This window comes from Nomascus leucogenys, chromosome 2 (genome assembly GCF_006542625.1).
Source record: "Nomascus leucogenys isolate Asia chromosome 2, Asia_NLE_v1, whole genome shotgun sequence".
NCBI classification, from domain to species: Eukaryota; Metazoa; Chordata; class Mammalia; order Primates; family Hylobatidae; genus Nomascus; species Nomascus leucogenys.
In genome coordinates this window covers 143,859,356-143,881,768 of record NC_044382.1, presented here as the reverse complement: position 1 = coordinate 143,881,768, position 22,413 = coordinate 143,859,356, and the positions used below count along the sequence as shown (strand labels likewise).

Below are 22,413 nucleotides of genomic sequence, written 5' to 3'. Positions count from 1 at the left end.
CTATGTGTTCCCCAGAACCCACATGTAAGGTGTCAGATTGGCTGGACTCGGTGGCTCATGCCTGTAATCCTAGCATTTTGGGAGGCCGAAATGGGTAGATTACCTGAGGTCAAGAGTTCGAGACCAGCCTGACCAACATAGCGAAACCCCATCTCTACTAAAAATACAAAAAAAATAGCTGGGCGTGGTGGTGGGCACCTGTAATCCCAGCTACTTGGGAGGCTGAGGCAGGAGAATCGCTTGAACCCTGGAGGTGAAGGTTGCAGTGAGCCGAGATCACACCACTACACTCCAGCCTGGGTGAAGGAGCGAGGCTCTTTCTCAAAAAAATAAAAAAATAAAATAATGTGTCCGATCATCCCCATTTCTAACTGCTTGCAACACTTCAAGTTCAGGTGAATAGTCTAGCTATTTTCAGGTGCTGGAGCATATGGGTTAGCTCTGCTATAGAAAAGTGACTCCGAATTACAGTGGCAGAGAGATGATAGAGAATTTTATTCTTTTCTGATGTAACAGTACCAAGTGAAGAGCCTAGGTTAGAAGGTTACTTAGCTCCACAGAGTCATTCATCGATTCAAGCTCTGACATCTTTTGGTTCTGCCATTCCCCCAGGAAATGTCCTCATTTATATGGTCAAGGCTGGGTTGCAGACAAGTCCATGTTGCAGCTCATGGAAAAAAGAACCAAAGGGACTCCAAGGAGACTGGCTTATATCTTAAATTGGAGATGACCTGGAAAGTCAACTTTCACCCGTAACCCATTGGCCCAAAGTAAGTCCGAGTCAACTTCAATGGCAAGGGATCCGGAGTAATGCTGTTTCTACCTGGAGTGCTGTGGACCCAGCTTAAACTCTACTGCCATAGAAGACAGGGAAGATAGGTTTTCATGGATGACCAGAAGTTTCTGTTACATGTAAGAACAGATTAAAAAAAAATATATTACCAGCTGGGTGTGGTGGCTCATACCTGTAATCCCAGAACTTTGGGAGTCCAAGGCGAGTGGATCACCTGAGGCCAGGAGTTCGAGACCAGCCTGGCCAACATGGCAAAAACCCATCTCTACTAAAAATACAAAAATTAGCCAGGTGTAGTGGCAGGCGCCTGTAATCCCAGTTACTTGGGAGGCTGAGGCAGGAGAATCGCTTGAACCCGGGAGGTGGAGGTTGCAGTGAGCTGAGCCAAGATTGTGCCACTGCACTCCAGCCTGGGTGACAGAGCAAGAGTCTGTCTCCAAAAAAATATATATATATATTTATATATATTATATATGTATGTGTGTGTGTGTATAGATATATGTGTGTATATATTATATATGTGTATATATATTGCCTTCTGCAAATAAGGTAAATGCCACATGGGTATATATTCAAAAAATCTTTATTAAGGGCCTACTATGTGCCAGATATTCTTTCTTATATGTGTCAGAAAAATATTATTAACATATTGTGGGCGAAAATATTCAACACTATGAACATATTTTTCATTTTTGAATGGCTTTTACTTTTTCAGACAATAGAAGGCAACTGGAAAAGAGGCAAGGATTCTAACTACATACTGCAGAAAAAATATTCACACCTGCCAAATTCCAACAGCTGGCATTATTGTTGTTCTATGAATAAGCACACACAGAATCCTGGTGGATAGTTCTTTGTCTCTTGGTCTCGTAAATCATAACTTGCTTGTAGCTTTTTTATGAACCTTCAGGAATAACTCTTCAGAGGATGATAATACATCATTAAGATTAAATTGAACCTCAAAGGTGGGGTTTTTTTCCAAAATGATAAAGGCCACCAACACTGCAAGGTTTGCTGTCATTCCCTTGATCTGGTAAGTGACACCATCTTCAGGGTTTGTGTACTCAAAGATATGATTAATAAAACGGTGACCGAGACGTGTGACATAATGCTGGTCATGGACCTGCGGATGCAGGAAATAGGCCAGAGGCACCAGGAATACATCCTTAACTTCAGCAGGATTCGGCTGGGCCTGGAAGTTGTGGTCTATTAAACCCACAAATGGAGTTATCATTGTATCTGTCTAAAATCAGAAAACAAAACAGACAAATTAAGAAGTGAAGTGATATTGTTTCAAATACTAAAATCATGCCACTTCTAGGTGAGCTAAGAAAATACACTGAACTTGGGAGAAGGGGAAATTACTCTGGAAGTAAATTTATGTTCCCCCTAAAATGGGAGTCATCCTGCTCTGCCTGAGGTGACATCTCTGAGATGACTCTGAAAATGATTTCTTGTATGAACATAAAGTGGTACAATCTTTTGGAATGGCAATTTGGCAGTATCATAAAAACATGTTCCCTTTGACCTGGGAATTGCATGTGTGTATCTGTATGATAAATTCCTACCAGTAAGAAAAGACACAAGTATAAACCTGAAGCATTAGTTTCAACAACGGCCCAAAATTCTAAAGTTATCACTCTTCAATTTATAGGCATTTAAGTTATATAAATTGGGGTTATATCCATAAAATAGGATACTATGTAGCCTTTAAAAAGAATGGGATAGACATCTTTCCTTCTCAGTAAAGAAAAAAATGTGATATACTTTTGAACAGAAAAGTGATATAATACTAGTTATGATATATTCCCATTTATGGATAAAATTCATAGTACATACAAACATATATATATAATTATGTGTCATATATAACTATATGTGAACTACTTTATATAACACACATTTATATTACATGGGAGAGGGATTTCTATTTACAACCACAACTGCTTGCAAATGAACATGAGTGGCCAGGTGCGGTGGCTCACGCCTGTAATCCCAGCACTTTGGGACATCGAGGTGGGCGGACCACCTGAGGTCAGGAGTTTGAGACCAGCCTAGCCAACATGATGAAATCCCATTTCTACTAAAAATACACAGATTAGCTGGGTGTGGTGGTGCGTGCCTGTAATCCCAGCTACTCAGGAGGCTGAGGCAGGAGAATTGCTTGAACTCGGGAGGTGGAGATTGCAGTGAGCCGAGATCATGCCACTGCACTCCAGCCTGGGTGACAGAGCAAGGCCTGGTCTCAAAAATAAAAATAAATAAATAAAAATAAAAAAGCAAATGAACCTGAGTGCTGTCAAATGAAAGACTGTTTTGTTATACTGGAAACCCTGAGAGGGAGGCCTGGGGCTGAGGATGTGGGAACTGGTAAGAGCTGCCTGACTTTGTATTAGAAAGTGAGAAGAATTGGAATTCCTGGAACATCCCAAGAGAAAGGGGGTGGAAAAAGCCAGAGAGGTGGACACATGGTGAGGCTGGGACCTATCCGGCCTACAGAATGTTCTGAGGGACAGCCAAAGACAGGAAAGCACATTTAGGAACAGAGACAACTCAGACCACTAACCAAAATAATGGTGAAAGTCAACATTTAGCAGGAGGAGACAAGAGGAACATAGACTTCATGTGTCCTTGGGCAGGAAATCTGGGGTCATTAAGTTACCCGAGGGCAGAGGCAAAGTTCTACCAGCACCTAACACCACGCCTGGCATTGGGGAAATGCTTAGTCTCCTGAATATGGAGTTTTTCAGGTGGACTCTGAGATAAGGACTCAGATGCAAGTGATTTTTTAAGAAAGTGCTTCCAGGGGAAACAGGTAAGCGGAGGAGGGGAGCAAGACTCATAAGGGAAGAAGGCTGGCAAGGGCACCATGGGGTGTTCTGGAGGGTAAATTAATATGCAGTTTGTCCCACATGGAGACAAGGGAGCTGGGATTTCATGCTTCCCAGCCCCAGTCAGTCACTGCTTAAGGACTGCCTTGCCAGAAGTAAATTCACAGGCACTCCCAGCTCTCTGTGCAGGACACATGGCAAGGCGGCTCCGGTATCAAGGGTACCAGTATTCAGAAGAAAGCTGCCAAGTGTTGTCAGAGGCGTTTGAACCAGAGCAACTCCATCTTGAATAGGGGCGGGGTAAGATAAGGCTTGGACCTACTGGGCTGCATTCCCAGGTTAGGGCATGCTTAGCCACCAGACGAGACTGAGATACAAGTCATAAAGACCTTGCAGTAAAGAAGGCCGTCGAAACCCACCAAAACCAAGATGGCAATGAAAGTAACCTCTGGTCATCCTCACTGCTCATTATACGATAATTAGAATGCATTAGAATGTTAAAAGATACTCCCACCAGTGCCATGACAGATTACAAATGCCATGGCAATGTCAGGAAGTTACTCTATATGGTCTAAAAAGGGAAGGAACCCTCACCTCTCAGAATTGCCCATCCCTTTCCTGGAAAACTCATGAATAACCCACCCCTTGTTTAGCATATGATCAAGAAATAACCATAAAAATGGCCAGCCAGCAGCACATGCTGTTGCTCTGTTACGGAATAGCCATTCTTTTTTTTTTTTCTTTACTTCTTTAATAAACTTGCTTTCACTTTATGGACTTACCCTGTGAGATCCTAAAACCCTCTCTTAGGGTCTAGATCAGGCCCCCTAGCTGGTAACAGTGAGTTATCAGAAGCCCTGGGGTTGTAAGAGGAATATGAAGGGGCCTGGACAGAGCCCCAACAATGTATGCTCAGTAAATATTCGTGGTTGCTGCTACCATTAGTGACCACAACTTATGGGCACCTAGTCTAGTTCCCAACACTCTGATTCCTTACAACAATCTGATCTCGAAGAAGCCTTAACAACTACAATTAGAGATGTGAAGAAACTTGCCCAAGGGCACATCCTGTTGATGCTTGGCAGAAACTGGATTTGACCACAAACCTGTTGCTCATACTCTTGGGTATATTTCAGAGGCCTTTGCAAAAAGAAGTACGTAAACGTCTGATAAAAGGGAAAACTGGGGTGGGGGTTGTGGTGTCACAGCCTGCCTGGAAGGTTTATGTAGCAGGTACATACATAGATGCATACATACATAGGTAGCTACTCTGGAGGCTGAGGCAGGAGAATTGCTTGAACTCGGGAGGTGGAGGTTGCAGTGAGCCGAGATCACTGGGACTCGAGATCACTTGAGAAAAGCCAATAGCACCCTCCCCCTCCCAGCTATGATCTCCAGACATTACCAAATTCCCCAGGGTTGAAAAATCACTCCAGGTTAACAGCCACACAGATTAGATTATGTTTATACTTTTCAATAAATGGCATTTTTGTGATACATTTTAAAAATTAGCAGGGGCCAAAAAACAGGCCGGGCGCGGTGGCTCACGCTTGTAATCCCAGCACTTTGGGAGGCCGAGGCAGGCGGATCACGAGGTCTGGAGATCGAGACCACGGTGAAACCCCGTCTCTACTAAAAATACAAAAAATTAGCCAGGCGTGGTGGTGGGTGCCTGTAGTCCCAGCTACTCGGAGAGGCTGAGGCAGGAGAATGGCAAGAACCCGGGAGGCGGAGCTTGCAGTGAACCGAGAGCGCTCTACTGCAGTCCGGCGTGGGTGAAAGAACGAGGCTCCGTCTCAAAAAAAAAAAAACAAAAAAAAAGAAAGCAACCCTCTCTTGTGCTTCCAAACACAGCAGACCTTTCTTTAAAGCCTTTGTTTAATCTCTCAATCATGCCATTTTAGAAATCTCCTTTTCCAGGAGGATCTGGCCCCCAGGAATCTCCCGGAGACACATTTTCCTGTTAATGCTGCTGAGTTCTATCCACCCACACGCAAAACTCAGTAGCACCTGGGGACCTTGGGAACGGAGTTAGTCTCATTTTGGAAACTTTAATCAGTATAGCTAAATTAGTTAATTGATTTCTAAAGTAAATCCTCCAAATGCTGGTGGATTTGCAGAAATCAACTGAAAAGAGTTCCCATTAGAAAACCAAATGGAAAAGTAATTGACCCATTTCGTGTGTAATCCCATGTCTCTATCTCGCTTTCATACACACACACTTAGAAAACATTTGAGTGGCCACTAGCTTCTTGCAAACAAAGCCACCCTTGGGTGCTGACCTTTCTATTTTTAAAAAGGACCCAATTAAGACAGACACTGTCTCAGCATCTCTGATCTTCAAAACACTGTCCCACCAAGACTTCAGTCAAGTGGAACATAAAGGATGATCTAACCCACTGGTTTTCTGACTGTTAGGCAACAGTGGGACTGTTTTCTTTTGAAATAAAAACTTACCCGAAAGCCCAATATATAAAACATTAAGGCCGGGTGTGGTGGCTCACATCTATAATCCCAGCACTTTGGGAGGCCGAGGTGGGCAGATCACGAGGTCGGGAGATCGAGAGCATCCTGACTAACATGGTGAAACCCCGTCTCCACTAAAAATACAAAAAATTAGCCGGGCGTGGTGACGGGCGCCTGTAGTCCCAGCTACTCGGGAGGCTGAGGCAGGAGAATGGCGTGAACCCAGGAGGCGGAGCTTGCAGTGAGCCGAGTTTGCACCACTGCACTCCAGCCTGGGCGACAGAGCGAGACTCTATCTCAAAAACAAACAAACAAAAACACATTAAAAGTTTATACCTACCTCTGATATTGTGTGATGAGAGCACTTCACCTCTGTGGTGTTCCCAAATTATGACCCCAGCTTAACAATGAGAAAAATGTCAGACAACCCAAAATTGGGGAACATTCTACAAAATACCTGACCACTACATCTCAAAACTGTCAGGGTCATGAGAAGAAGAAAGTCTGAGAAACTATCACAGACCAGAGGACTAAGGAGACATGACCACAAAATACAATACGGTATCTTAGATGAGATCCAGGACAGAAAGGAGGACATTCGTAGAAAAACTAGTAAAAAGCAAACAGAGCATGGAGTTCAGTTAACAGTAATATGCTGACATTGGTTTCTTTGTTGTGACAAATGTATGCAGTGATGTAAGATGTCAACCATGGGGAAACTAGGTCTGTGGTACATAAGAACTCTCTGTACTATCTTCACGACTTTTCCATCAGTCTACAGCTATTCTGAAATTAAAATTAAAGATTTTATTAAAACCTTTATATGGTAAAATCATGCTGTTATCCAAGATCATACTTATTAACACAATATTTACCCCTTCTAAAGTCAGTTAGTACAACAATGAGGTTGTTGTGGTGAACCGATAGAAAGTAAGATCTAAAGCTGAGCACAGTGGTTCACACCTGTAATCCCAGCACTTTGGGAGGCTGAGGTGGGAGGATCGCTTGAGGCCAGGAGCTCAAGACCAGCCTCATCAACATAGCGAGACCCCCATCTCTATAAAAAATAAAATAAAAAAGAAAATAAGATCTGGTTATATCAGCTCCAAGATTCATTTTTAAAATATTTTAAATGTTTTGATATATATTATACTATCAAGGAAATCCTGATCCAAAACAAATGCAGTTATGAATAGTAATAGTTTTTAAATAGCTTGCCTAGTGATTTTTTCAACTGAACTCTCAAAACCAATGTATACTGGAGAAAAATAAATGTGAACTGAATGTTAATAATTCTGAAGCATCTCTCTAGGGTTCTATGGCACCCAGTTTGAAATCCACTGATGGGAGTTCAACCTTTTTATTTCTGGATGGGGAAAGAGGGGTCCGGAGAGGCAAAAGGGGTTGCCCACAGCCACTTGGCTCATGAGGGGCAATGTCTGTAGGAGAACCTGTTCTCTTGACTTTATGTACGGTACTCTTTGGGGATATGTTTGGAAAATGTGGAATCCTGAGAACAGTAGATCCACCTGGGGGTGGGGACGGTGCTCATGAGTGTCTGAGGAAACCCTTACATCAATAAGACATGGCATCAGGCAGCAGACAACTTCCACTTGATGAGGATGGAGCCCCACTTCCTCCTGGGCTTCCCGGAGAGCCGTGGCTGCATCATCCATGTCTGTAGGGTCACGCTTACCTCCAGGGAAGCAAACTTCTCCAGGGGCCCTTCTTAGCTGGACATAGAAAGAACAGTGCTACAATGTGGGATTCTAATTTTGGAACTATTTATGCATTCAACAAATACTTACTGAACTTCTATTTTGTACCAGAGACCATTCCTACCCAGGTGGTGGTATCAAGACCCCTACTGCCCAAAAATGTGTTTTCTTGAATCCTTTTTAAGAAATAAACCTTGAAAATTTTTCTCACTGCTAACTTTTATTCTATTTGTCCCCAAAAGATACCACACACTGTATTAGTCTGTTCTTGCACTGCTATAAATAAATAACTGAGACTCGGTAATTTATAAAGAAAAGAGGTTTAGTTGGCTCATAGTCCCGCAGGCTGTACAGGGAGCATGATGCTGGCATCTGCTCTGCTTCTGGGGAGACCTCAGGAAACTTACAATCATGGCAGAAGGTAAAGGAGGAGCAAGCACTTCACATGGCTGGAGCGGGAGGAAGAGACAGGAAGCGGAGGTGCCACACACTTTAAACAGCCATATCTCATGAGAACTCACTCACTATTGTGATGACAGTACCAAGGGGGAAATCCGCCCACATGATCAAATCACCTCCCACTAGGCCCCACGTCCAATACTGGGGATTACAACTGAATATGAGATTTGGGTGGGGACAGGATCCAAACCATATCACACACACACAAATAGATTGACATTGCTAGGGGAAAAAAGCTGAAAGAATAATATAAGGGGCAATATTATCAACAGATAATTTTGTTGAGTCCTTTATTGGCTGCTTATCATATTCTGGGCATGTTGTTTCATAAAGATTTTTCTTACTGGGTCCTCAGAACAGTCCTATAAGCTACTAATTTTTGAACAAGGTGAAATTCACATAATAGTAACCATTTTAAAGTGAAAAAAAGCAGAGACATTTAATACATTTACTGCATTGTACAATCATCCCTACTATCTCATTCCAGAATATTTTCATCATCCCAGCAGGAAACCCCATACAACAGTTGATTCTCATTTCCTTCTCCCTCTGTCCCTGCTTTCTGTCTCTGTGGATTTACCTAGTATCGACTTTTGTGTCTGGCATTTTTCCCTTCACATGTGTTTTTGAGGTTCTTCATGTTCCATCATGTATTGGTACTTCCTTTTTTATGGCTGAATAGTATTCTATTGTATGTATAGATCACAGTTTGTTTATCTGCTCATGCATTGATGGGCAGGTAAGCTACTCTTTTCTTTTTTGAGATGGAGTCTTGCTCTGTGTCCCAGGCTGGAGTGCAGTTGTGTGAACTCGGCTCACCGCAAGCTTTGCCTCCTGGGTTCACACCATTCTCCTGCCTCGGCCTCCCAAGTAGCTGGGACTACAGGCACCCACCACCATGCCTGGCTAATTTTTTGTATTTTTAGTAGAGACAGGGTTTCACCATGTTAGCCAGACTGGTCTCGATCTCCTGACCTCGTGATCTGCCCTCCTCAGCCTCCCAAAGTGCTGGCATTACAGGCGTGAGCCACCGTGCCCGGCCATAAGCTACTCTTATACTATTATTATTTCCACTTTCAGACAAGGGAACTTAGGCTCACAAAGGTTAAATAACCTGACCATGTTCACTCACTGAGCTGGAATATAAACCAATGTTTAATTTAAGAGCCTGTGTTTTTAATCAGTACAACATACATTTATCAAAAGTTTAGTAAGACACAGAAAATATGGGCCCTGGAGCTATTAGCATTGTGTTGGCATCTATGTGTATCTTTGTGTGTGTTGGTAAAGGAATAGAGGTCTCCTCTTTCCCCGCATTGCCCCTTTCCTTGATTCCATTCCTTCCTGCCTTTAGGAGAACTGACAGTGTCTCTATTTATAGCATCCTAAAATTACCCCCTTTCTTATCTCTGTCTTTAAAATTATTTCTCTCATATCTTGGGCGGAAGTGGAGAGGCACAAACCCTCCACTATTCTCTCTTCTGCAGGGCCAAATATCTCAGCAAAGTGACCTCAATTTCCTTTATGCCCACTTGTGCCTAGTACCCATTATCTTTTCTCTCCCGAATTGTCAAGGAGCCCTCAGGCTCAGCAAGAGTCCTGGGTCTGCTTCTTTCCAACTGTGTGCAATGAGGTAATGGCAGTGTGCTCCTCAGAGAGCTGTGAAGATTGTTCCATGAGGATGGAGCGGATGCACGGGAATGGTGCTTGGCCACGTTAAGTATTTACTAATGAGAACTCGTAAGGTCAGTCCTGGACATTGAGACGCTCAATCAAGAGATCATGTTGCCATTTTTAGCACCTAGGCCAATGTATCTATGTAAGGAGAAACTAGATGCCTGCAATGGCCCGATTGTTTATTCTCCCAAGAATCCATATGTTGAAATCCTCACCCCTAAGGTGATGGTATTAGGAGGTGGGACCTTTGGGAGGTGATTAGGTAATGGGGGCAGAGCCCTCATCAGTGAGATGAATGCCCTTATAAAAGAGGCCCAAAACAGACCCTTTGCCCCTTTCCCTGTAAGGACACCGAAAGGATGACTATCTATGAACTGAAGCAGGACCCTCACCAGACACCAAATCTTCTGGCAGCTTGATCTTGGACTTCCCAGCCTCCAGAACTGTGAGAATTAATATCTGTTGTTTATAAGCCACCCAGTCTAAGGTGTTTTGTTATAGCAGCTTGAGAGGACTAAGACAATGCCATGATAAACTTTTTGCCATTTTATAGTCTACAGCCTCATTTGGGCAAGCCTGAAAAAAATTTTTTTAAGTCCTTCTGTGCTGATAAATCAGGAACACTGCAGAAACTGCTGCCATAGCTAAATCCTTAGACATCTTCACATCAATTACAGTTGTGAGAACAGGTGAAAAGAAGGCTGATGGACACATTTCTACTGTCTTGAACACTCACCACCCACTGCAAATATGTCTCACCAAATGCATAAGAAATACACCTAACGTTACAGCAACTCTGAAAAAGTGCTTTATTGTTAGAATGTTCAACTCCAAGGCAGCCAGGGACAGAGGCACCTCCAAGCAGTCATCAGGCTTGACAGAAACACAGACCTGATGTGATGTCTGTTTCAAATGTACAGTCATGTGTTCCTCAACAACAGGGACACATTCTGAAAAATGCGTTAGGCGATTTCATCATTGTGTAAACAACACGGGGTGCACTTGCACAAACCTGGATGATATAGACTACTACAAACCTAGGCTATTTGGTGTAGCTAGTGCTTCTGGGCTACAACCTGTATACCATTTTAATGTCCTGGATATTGCAGGCAATAGTAACATAATGGTAAGTATTGGTGCATCTAAACACGGAAAAGGTACAGTAAAAATATGGTATAAAAGATCAAAAATGGCTCAACAGTATGGGGCATTTACCATAAATGGAGCTTGCAGGACTGAAAGCTGCTTTGCGTGAGTCAGTGAGTGAGTGGGTGGTGAGTGAATGTGAAGGCCTAGGACATTAAACACTGCTCTAGACTTCATAAACACTAGACACTTAGGCTATAGTAGGTTTATAAAAATATTTTTCTTTTCTTTCTTTTTCTTTTTTTGAGACGTGTTCTCACTCTGTTGACCAGGCTGGAGTGCAGTGATGGGATCTCAGCTCCCTGCAGCCTCTGCCTCCTGAGTTTAAGTGATTCTCCTGCCTCAGCCTCCCAAGTAACTGGAATTATGGCACCCGCCAGCATGCCTGGCTAATTTTTGTATTTTTAGTAGAGACGAGGTTTTGCCATGTTGGCCAGGCTGGTCTCAAACTCCTGACCTCAGATGGTTCCCTCCACCTTGGCCTCCCAAAGTGCTGGGATTACAGGTATGAGCCACCACCCCCCGGCCTTCTTCTTTTTTAAATAATAAATTAACCATAGCTTACTATTACTTCTTACTTTCTAAACTTTTTAATTTTTAATTTTTTGACTCTTTTGTAATGACACTTAGCTTAAAACACAAACACATTACACAGCTATACAAAATATTTTCATTTTCATTATAATCTTATTGTAGAAGCTTTTTTCTATTTTTAAGGATTTTTTTTTCTTTTTAAACTTTCTGGCTAAAAACTAAGATACAACACACAGAATCATCAATATCACTGCCTTCTACCTCTACCTCTTGTCCCACTGGAAGGTTTTCAGGGGCCACAATAACATACACGGAGCTCTCATCTCCTACAACAACAATGCCTGTGTTTTTTGGAATACCTCCTGAGGGACCTTAGTGAGGCTGCTTTATAGTTATTTTTAAAAAATAAGTAGAAGAAGAATACTCTAAAATAATTATTTAAAAGAATAGCGTAGTAAATTACATAAACCAGAAATGTCATTTATTATCAAGTATTATATATTGTGCATAATTGTATGTGCTACACTTTTAGACCACTGGCAACACAGTAGGTTTGTTTACACCAGCATCACCACAAACATGTGAGTAATGTATTGTGCTGTGACATTATGACTGCTACAATGTCAGTTGGTGATAGGAATTTTCAGCTCCGTAATAATCTAATGGGGCCGCCATTGTGTATATGGTCCATCACTGATGGAAAAACACTTTTGCAGCACATGACTGTGTTTTGAAAGCTTTCAAAAATATCTCACAGCATACTAATTTTTTTCAATTTGCCTTGTACACCTATTCCAATTAATAGGTAATAGGAATTGGAAATGACCATTTTGGATTAGTGAGAACATTACTCTCAAGAAAATGTTATCCTTGGTCTGGGCAATGATTTTAAAAATATGACCCCAAAAGCACAGGCAAGGAAAGCAAAAACAAAAACATGGGGTTACATCAACTAAAAAGCTTTTGCACAGCTAAGGAAACACTCAACAGAGTGAAAAGACAATCTGTGGAATGGGAGAAAATATTTGCAAACCATACATCTAAAAAGGGGCTAGTATCCAAAATATATAAGGAACTCAACTCAATATCAATAATTAAAAAAAAACAATTAAGGCCAGGCACAGTGGCTCACGCCTGTAATCTCAGCACTTTTGGAGGCCGAGGCGGGCGGATCACAAAGTCAGGAGATCGAGACCATCCTGGCTAACGTGGTGAAACCCCGTCTCTACTAAATATACAAAAAATTAGCCAGGCGCGGTGGCGGGCGCCTGGAGTCCTAGCTACTCGGGAGGCTGGGGCAGGGGAATGGCATGAACCTGGGAGGCGGAGCTTGCAGTGAGCCAAGACTGCGCCACTGCACTCCAGCCTGGGCTACAGAGTGAGACTCAGTCCAAAAAAAACAAAAAACAAACAAAAAAAAACAATTAAAAAATGGACAAAGGACCTAAATAGACATTTCTCAAAAGGTATATGAAAAAAACGCTTAACATCACTATCACCAGGAAATTTCAAATTAAAACCACAGAGAGACATTACCTCACACCTTTTAGAATGGCCATTACCTGAAAAACAAAAGGTAAGTGTTGTGGAGGATATGGAAAAAAGGGAACTATCACACACTGTTGGTGGGAATGTAAGTTAGCACAATCATTCTGGAAAACAGTATGGAGGTTTCTCAAAAAATTAAAAACAGAATTGCCATATGATCCAGCAATCCCACTACTGCTTATATATCCAAAGGAAATGAAATCAGTATATCAAAGAGGTATCTGCACACCCATGTTCACTGCAGCATTGTTCACAATGGCCAAGACATGGAATCAACCTGAGTGTCCATCAACAAGTGAGTGAAGAAAATGTACATACAGAGAAGAATATTATTCAGTCATAAAAAAGAAGGAAATCCAGTCATTTGTGACAACATGGATGAACCTGGAGGAAATTATGTTATGTAAAATAAGCCAGTCACAGAAAGACAAATGCCACATGATCTCATTCATATGCGGAGTATTAAAAAGTCGGTCTCATAGAACTAGAGAGTAGAATGGTGGTTACCAGGTGCTGAGGTGGCTTGGGGGGAGGATGGGGAGATGTTGGTCAAAAGATAAAAGTTTCAGCCAGTCAGAAGGAATAAATTCAAGAGATGTATTGTATACTATGGTGACTATAGTTAACATACTGTATTCTTGAAAATTGCTGAGTGGATATAAAGTGTTCTCATCACAAAGATGATGACTATGAGAGATAGTATGTTATGTGTGGTGATATGTTACCATATGTGTGTTAATATGTTAGTATGTGAGGTAGTGTGTGTGGTGATATGTTACTATGTGAGGTAATATGTCCGGTGATATGTTACTATGTGATGTAATATGCATAGTAATATGTTACTACGTGAGGTAGTACATTGATTAGCTAGATGTAGTCATTCCACAGTGAATATACACTTCAAAACATCATGTTGTACAGGATAAATCTATACAATTTTATCTGTCGATTTAAATTTTATTTATTTATTTATATATTGAGATAGAGTCTCGCTCTGTCGCCCAGGCTGGAGTGCAGTGGCATAATCTCGGCTCACTGCAACCTCAGCCTCCTAGGTTCAAGTGATTCTCCTGCCTCAGCCTCCTGAGTAGCTGGGACTACAGGTGTGCACAACCACACCCAGCTAATTTTGCATTTTTAGTAGAGACAGGGCTTCACCATGTTGACGAGGCTGGTCTCGAACTCCTGACCTCAGGTGATCCCCACACCTTGGCCTCTCAAAATGCTGGGATTACAGGTGTGAGCCACCATGCCCAGCCTAAATTTTTTTTTTTAAAGAAAATACGCTATTTTGAAGGAAATATGTATGATGACATGTTACTATATGATGTATATGGTGATATGTTACTATGTGAGGTAATATGTATAGTAATATGTTACTATGTGAGGGATTGTGTGTGGTGATATGTTACTATGTGAAGTAATATGTTACTATGTGAGGTAGTACATTAATTAGCCAGATTTAGTCATTCCACAGTGAATATATACTTCAAAACATTATATTGTACAGGATAAATCTCTACAAGTTTATCTAATTTTGTTTTTAAAAAAGAAAATATTATGCTGTTTTGAAGAAAATAGGCACATTTCTAAAACTGACTAATCAAAAACTATTAGCACTGCAAAGGGCTGTAAGCACAAAAGCTATCAGTTATTTTTTTGATAAATAGTATACATTTTTTATTCAATAAAACCTTCTGAAATGCTACTCAGAGGCCAAGTAAAGCTGCAGCATAATTTCCTAAGACTTCAATCTTTGCTTTGTTCTTGAATTTTCTCTTGCCTACTTCCAGTCCCAGAGAATGGGGTGCAGGGACGAGGGTGGAGGAGGGTAGAAGAGGGGACAGAGCAGGGATGCGAGGTCAAGGGTGTGGGGGAGAAGAGCAGGACCAGTGATGCAGAGTAGCTAATTCCTGAAAACTATAAAGTGGGTGGCTTTGAAGGCCTGAAGGGCTGTGCCTAGGTGTGCAATGGAGAAAGGGGTTTGCCAGCTCTTTGCTGACACCAGGGATCTAGGGTTCTGAGAGGAGTCCGTTATCCAAGGTGGACCCGGACAAAGAGATAACGAAAACATAGGTAGCATCCAACAGCATGCAGCACTATGGCATGCCAGCAGCCGTGCTGGGCGTTTTACCGATCTCTTTCAGGCTCAGAACAACCCTGCATATGAGGCGCTGTTTTCAGCCCATTTTAGGGATGAGAAAACTGAGGCGATTAAGAGATTTAAGAACTTTGCAGGCTGGGCGTGGTGGCTCACGCTTGTCATCCCAGCAGTTTGGGAGGCCAAGGTGGGCAGATCCCCTGAGGTCAGGAGCTCAAGATCACAACCAACGTGGTGAAACTCCATCTCTACTAAAAATACAAAAATAAGCCAGGTGTGGTGGTGCCCATCTGTAATCCCAGCTAATTGGGAAGCTGAGGCGGGAGAATTGTTTGAACCCAAGAGGCGGAGGTTGCAGTGAGCTGAGATCATGCCACTGCACTCCAGCCTGGGCTACAGAGAGAGATTCCTTCTCAAAAAAAGAAAAAAAGAAAAATAAACTTGTTCAAGGTTCCAGAGCTAGTGGGAGATCGCACATTTGAGAAGGGTTAACCCACTTCTTGCCCCGCCTTCCCCATCCACTGGGGGGAAATCTCCTACCAGCCCCCTGATTGTGTGAGGGACAGAGCTCCAGTCCAGCTCCAGAGGGAATTTCTCACCCCTACAGCCAGATAGTGTTGACAGTCAGATTGAATTAAATTTAAATAGTTTTTAAAAAGTTACCTTAATAATCAACAGGCAAAAGTGGCTCTGGGTGAAACAAAAGCAACTAGAGACCCCCTTGGTTGAGTATGTAGCTTGTCTAGATTTCCTATATTATTGTTTGTTTGACAACTCTCTTTTATTTATTTATTTTTATTTATTCATTATTGAGATGTAGTCTTGCTCTGTTGCCCAGGCTGGAGCGCAGTGGCACGATCTTGGCTCAATGCAACCTCCACCTCCCAGGTTCAAGTGATTCTCCCTGCCTCAGCCTCCCCAGTAGCTGGGATTACAGGCGCCCACCACCACGCCTGGCTAATTTTTTGTATTTTTAGTAGAGACAGGGTTTCGCCGTGTTGGCCAGACTGGTCTTGAACTCCTGACCTCAGGTGATCCGCCTACCTCAGCCTCCCAAAGTGCTGGGATTACAGGCGTGAGCCACCGCACACGGCCATATCTGATAATTTAAAAAAATATATGTAAGTGCTTCTCCTGTGCTTATTGGCAGAGGTGGGAACAGACACTGGTCCCCTGGTTTCCATTTAAGTATTTCCCCTTGGAACCTGGATTTCTATCATGTCCTGAGTTCACGGCATTTCTGCCTGGCTCAGACAGAACACAATGCACACAAGTCTACTGCCACGTCCACAAAACTCCAGCTGATTCCTCGGCATTTTTTTTAAACAAAATACCATTCATTATTCTGCTTAAAAAGCCTGTTAATATGGCTTATTTTCTTTTTGTACTTGGATAACCTTAAAATGACTGCTTCACCAGCTTTTCCTTGGAAGTTCCCCACAGCAAGGGAAAGTGACTGTGCTCACGGGTGCGGGGGTGATAGAGTTTCGATATTCGTCCTTGCCCAAATCTCATGTTGAATTAGAGTCCCCAGTGTTGGAGGTGGGGCCTGGTGGGAGGTGACTGGATCATGGGGGCAGATTTCTCATGCATGGTTTAGCACCATCATCTTGGCACTGTCCCTATGATGGTGAGTGAGTTCTCATGAGATCCGGAGCCATTTAAAAGCGTGGGGCATTTCCCTGCTCTATCCCTTGCTCCTGCTCCCCCTCTGCCATCTGCCATCATGGTAAACTCCCTGGTCTTTCCAGAAACTGAGCAGATGCCTGTGTCATGCTTCTTGTACAGCCTGCAGAACCATGGGCCAGTGGAACCTCTTTTCTTTATAAATTACCCAGTCTCAGATATTTCTTTTTCTTTCTTTCTTTCTTTCTTTTTTTTTGAGACATTGTCTCGCTGTCGCTCAGGCTGGAGTGCAGTGGCACAATCTCGGCTCACTGCAACCTCCGCCTCCTGGTTTCAAGTGTTTCTCCTGCCTCAGCCTCCTGAGTAGCTGGGATTACAGGTGCATACCACCACGCCTGGCTAATTCTTTTGTATTTTTAGTGGAGATGGGGTTTCACCATGTTGGTCAGGCTGGTCTCAAACTACTGACCTCATGATCCTCCCACCTCAGCCTCTCAAAGTGCTGGAATTACAGGCGTGAGCCACCACGCCCAGCCTCAGGTATTTCATTACAGCAATGCAAGAATGGACCAATACAAGAGGTGAGCCAGAAACTCCATTTCCAGCCCATATTTCTTTAAAGTGACATCATTTATCTTAAAACTTCAGGTCATGTCTGACAGGTCACTTGACACTAATGATGACAGCCAAAACTTACTGAATTCTTGCTTGCCAAATACCAGGGTTATATAGGTGCTTTACATTTGTTACCCTGTGAAGTGCTCATAGCAGCTGTATGAAGCAGTTACTAATATTCTGTCCTCATTTTACCAGTGAAAAGACTGAAGTATAGAGAGGGTAAGTAACGAGGCCAAAGTCACAGCTGGCAAGGACAGAGCCTGGATTCAACATGGACAGCTAGCTTTAGAGCCTAGGATGTTAACTTCTGTGCTCTAGTATTTTCACAGTATACTAGGGGTGGGATAGTCTAAAACAGTGGCCCTTGGTGGGGGCAATTTGGCACCCCCAATCCTGCCAGGACAGTAGGCAATTCTGAAGACATTTGTGGTGTGTGTGCTACTGGCATACTGGACAAAGGGACAAAGGTGTGGGTGAGCTTGTGTTTGTGTGTGCTACTGACATCTGGTGGGTAGAGGCCAAGGATGATGGTAAACACACCACATTATACAGGACAGCCTCCACACCAAAGAATTATTCAGCCCCGAATGCCAATAGCACCAAGGTTAGGTAACCCTAGTCTGAAAGCGTTTTAAACTGCTTGTTAGCTAAATTCCTTCATCTTCTTGTTAAACTTTCTCCAAGAAACACCATGTTATCCTGTGGCTTGTGGTTGTATGCCTCTAACATCACAATTTTGAAAGCCCTTTTGAGAACTGTGGCATCAAAGTGTGTGGAAGTGACAAAATCTAGTGAGGTTTTCTGATGTCCTGAGGTTTAAGGGCAGGAAATTTTTTGTCCACCTACCTTCTCTGACCGGACGGTGAACAACAAATGGAGTTTTCCTTCTTTAGCCACCAATGGCAAAAGGACGGAGTATTTGTTATATGGCAAATGAGAATATTTGCCTCCAATATCATACTTTCTTAAGCGGGCCTTAGCATCATCTAGCAAACTGTTTCTAAAATAAAAACAAACCAGACAGACATTTTAGTAAGCTGAGTTACGTTAAAAAGCTTATAGTCCTGCCTCTGTTTCTGCTGTGTTGTGTATTTAGGAGTTTGCCATTTCTGACTCTCTGTGTATTTTTCAATAACACAACAGAAATGATAGCATCTAAATTGCATGGTTGTTCGAAAGATGAAAATGACAAAAAACCTTCTAAGCATACAGTTTAGTACACAGGTTCTCTTTGAAACATAAAGTATGGTAAAATGTTTTTCAATAATGCAATAGTTGAATTTTGAAACCCATAATTATATTCAGAGAAGACAGGTTTGATGAAAAAGTCATTGTTAAGGTTAGAAGATTAGAAGACTATCTTCTGTTAAGCTGGCTCTTATGTTCTCAAACTCTTATGTCTTCAACTGCTTATAATAGTGGTTCCCAAACTTTAGCAGCAACAGAATCACCTGGAGGGCTGGCTGTCACACAGACTGCTAGGTTCAGTCCGAGACTGTGACTCAGTAACTCTGGTGGAGGGCCTGAGAATTAACATTGGTATCAAACTCTCACATGACAGCGTTACTGACGCTATGGACAGGGGAACACATTTTGAGAACAATTTCCCAATAATATGCAAGTATTTGGATTTAAAACCACAAATGGTGCCCTTCCTATGTGGACTTGTTTTGGTCCTTTTGACAGGTGTGTTTTGCTGCTAGTTTGTATAGTGGGTTGAACAGTATCCCCTCACCCCTGAAGTTCATGTCTACCCCAAACTTCAGAGTGTGACTTTATTCAGAAATAGGATCTTTTTAGATGTAATTAAAGTGAGCTCTAAATGCAACGACTGTTGTCCTGATAAGAAGCAGAAACGAGCCGAGTGCAGTGGCTCACACCTGTAATCCCAACACTGGGAGGTTGAGGAGGGAGAATTGCTTGGCCCAGGAGTTTGAAACCAGCCTGGTCAACATAGCAAGACCCTGTCTCTACAAAAGAAAAAACAATAAAACATAAATTAGCTTAGGCATGGGGCATGCAACTGTATTCCCAGCTACTTGGAAGGCGGAAGTGGGAGGATCACTTGAGCTCCAGAGTTCAAGGCTGCAGTGAGCCATGATTGCACCACTGCACTCCAGCCTGGGTGACAGAGTGAGACCCGACTCAAAAATAAAATAAAAAACAGAAGAAGAAAAAACATGGAGAGATGCACACAGGGAAGAAGACCATGTGAAGATGGTGGCAGAGGTTGAAGTGATGCTGTTGTGAGCCAAGGAATGCCAGAAACCACCAGAAACTGGAAGAGGCAAGGAAAGGTCACCCCCAGAGCCTTCTAAGGGAGTGTGGCCCTGCTGATAGCTTGATTTTGGACTTCCAGCCTTCAAAGCCATGAGAGACCATTTCTATTGTTTTAAACCACCCAGTGTGTGGTACTTTGCTATGGCAGCCCTAGAAAAGGAACAGTTGATTTTACTTTTTCTGTGGGAAGGCAGTTTTGCATAGTGGGCAGAATCATATGTTTAAGATATCCAGAATTGGCTTCAAATGTGTATAGGAGGCCTGGTACAGTGGTTCATGCCTATAATCCCAGCACTTGGGGAGGCTGAGGCAGGTGAATCACTTGAAGTCAGGAGTTCGAGACCAGCCTGGCCAACATGGTAAAACCCCGCCTCTACTAAACATACAAAAATTAGCCAGGCATCGTGGCACATGCCTGTCATCCCAGCTACTCAGGAGGCTGAGGCAGGAGAATCGCTTGAACCCAGGAGGCAGAGGCTGCAGTGAGCCGAGATTGCCTACTGCACTGTAGCCTGGGCAGCAGAGTGAGACTCTGTCTCAAAAAAAACCAAACAAAAGTGTATACGAATGACTTCTCTGAGATGAAAATCTTCATTTGTGTCAGGCTTGAGGATATTTATGAAGATTAAATGATGCAGTTCATATACTGTGGCTGGCACACAGCTGGTGCTCAGTGAATGGTAACCACTGTCATAAATCACCCCATCATTAGATAAGCAGTTGTTTGCAGGAGGTATTTTGCTATTTTTTGCCTCTTTCTAGATGGCTGGGTGCTCACCAGGTGTGGTTGGGTAACAGCAGTGTATTTCAACGACCAAATGGCCTGGAAAGAATCAGTGAGTGCTGGCACGGGGATTGCACAGTGCATCTGATGCATTCAGGCCCGCCTCCAGAAAAGGAAACTGTGGGCTGGTGGCTTTTAACCACCCAGAAACCGCAGAACTGACCAGAGAAACCAGGCAAAGTAAAAGGCTGCAAAAACATTATCTGTCCACTTTAGAGACTGGCCGCTGGAATAATCACCAAGATATCAACAGCAGTAGCAGCCACCCCGTTCTGAGCATGGTCTCACTTTGCACGTTTCTCATTTTATCCTCACAACAGCCCGGCAAGTGATCACAGGGTCACCTCCAGTCTCAGAGAGCTTACGAAACTGACAGACCCAAGGTCACAACTGAAAGTAGCCACTGGGAGACGTGAATCCGGGGCTGCCTGCTGCGGGGCTGTGCCACCGTCGGGGGTCATGGGGTCCAACTCTGGAGACGCGGATTGCAGAACAGCCAAGCTGGCTGGGAAAGGGAGCAGCGTGTATGTAAACAATAGTGGCTTAAGCCGGCTCTGTTCCTGGCCAGAGCAGTGCAAAGGTTCGGGGACCCTGCGGGTTGTTGGAGGCGAGTGCTCCCATCCGGCGCTCGCAGGTGGACTGGCGGGAGCTGCAAAATCAGTCCGGGCCAAAAGGCCCCGGTGGCCTCCGCTGCGATCAAGGACGGGCCTGACCAAGCTCGGGGTGCCAGGGCCCGGAAAGCCTTTACCTGACTGGCTCCTGGGGAAGACCAGGTCGTGACATTGCCCTGGGGAATGCTTGTTTGCGGGCGGACTCCTTGGAGCGGCTCGTTCGGTCGCGCTTGCGCAGAGCAGCTCTGGGCTTGGGAGCGGCCTAAAGCCGGGAGAGGGGAGGGGCTTAGAACAGGAGGCGGGGTGGGGTCTAGGGCGGAGACAGGGGGCGGGGCGGTGCCAGATCTGGGGTCGGCGGCAGGGATCGGGGCGGGGCGGGGCTTATAGCCAGAGGCGGGACTAGAGGTGGGGAGAGGCGCAGGGCGGGGCTTAGGGCTGGGTCTCCCTGGTTGCGCAAAGCAGTTTCTGCCCGGCTCCTTGGGCTTCTATGGAAGCAAGCGACATAGGAGGAGTTGTGGAATTTAGAGCTGGAAGAGTTAAAAAAAAAAAAAAAAAAAAAGAAAAGAAAATACAGTGCTGGTGAGGTGATAAGATTTTACGCTCGCATCCACTGTTGCTGGAAGGTTAAGTCATTCAACTTTTTTTTTTTTTTTTTTTTTTTTTGAGACGGAGTCTCGCTCTTTCTCCCCGGCTGGAGTGCAGTGAGTGGCGCGATCTCGGCTCACTGCAGGCTCCGCCCCCCGGCGTTCACGCCATTCTCCTGCCTCAGCCTACCGCGTAGCTGGGACTACAGGCGCCTGCCACCTCGCCCGGCTAATTTTTTGTATTTTTAGTAGAGACGGGGTTTCACCGTGTTAGCCAGGATGGTCTCGATCTCCTGAGCTCGTGATCCGCCCGCCTCGGCCTCCCAAAGTGCTGGGATTACAGGCGTGAGCCACCGCGCCCCGCCCATTCAACTTTTTTGAACTGCTGTCAGCACCTGTTTACCGACCACTTGTATGCACTGGATGCAGATCCCACAGCTAGCGAAAAGACACGTGGAGCTCACAGTCAAATGGTAGAAACATAACTTAATCACACAGGGCTGGATGCAGTGGCGTATGCTTGTAATCCTAACACTTTGGGAGGCCAAGAGGGGAGGATCACTTGAATCCAGGAGTTCGAGCCCAGCCTGGGCAACATGGCGAAACCCCATCTCTACAAAATAAAAATAAAAAGTTA

At 43.8% G+C, this 22,413-nt stretch overlaps 1 protein-coding gene across 4 annotated transcripts; it reads right to left on the bottom strand.

The window, feature by feature from the left end:
* Positions 1–1,360: 1,360 nt before the first annotated feature.
* NUDT7 (nudix hydrolase 7) lies at positions 1,361–21,449 on the bottom strand. 4 transcript variants are annotated; one of them, XM_004087448.3, is made up of 5 exons: positions 21,330–21,449; positions 18,364–18,517; positions 7,665–7,823; positions 7,054–7,147; positions 1,966–2,036 (listed from the first exon to the last, which is right to left on the bottom strand). In XM_004087448.3, exons 1-5 carry the CDS (start codon positions 21,362–21,364, stop codon positions 1,966–1,968), a joined length of 513 nt encoding a protein of 170 aa, XP_004087496.1. In that variant the 5' UTR covers positions 21,365–21,449. The 4 variants fall into 4 exon arrangements, with proteins under 4 accessions (XP_003260028.2, XP_004087497.2, XP_003260027.2 ...); XM_003259980.4 differs by lacking the exon at positions 7,054–7,147 and having other exon boundaries at positions 1,361–2,036; XM_004087449.3 differs by lacking the exons at positions 7,054–7,147; positions 7,665–7,823 and adding an exon at positions 8,140–8,257 and having other exon boundaries at positions 1,361–2,032; positions 21,330–21,447.
* Positions 21,450–22,413: the final 964 nt, after the last annotated feature.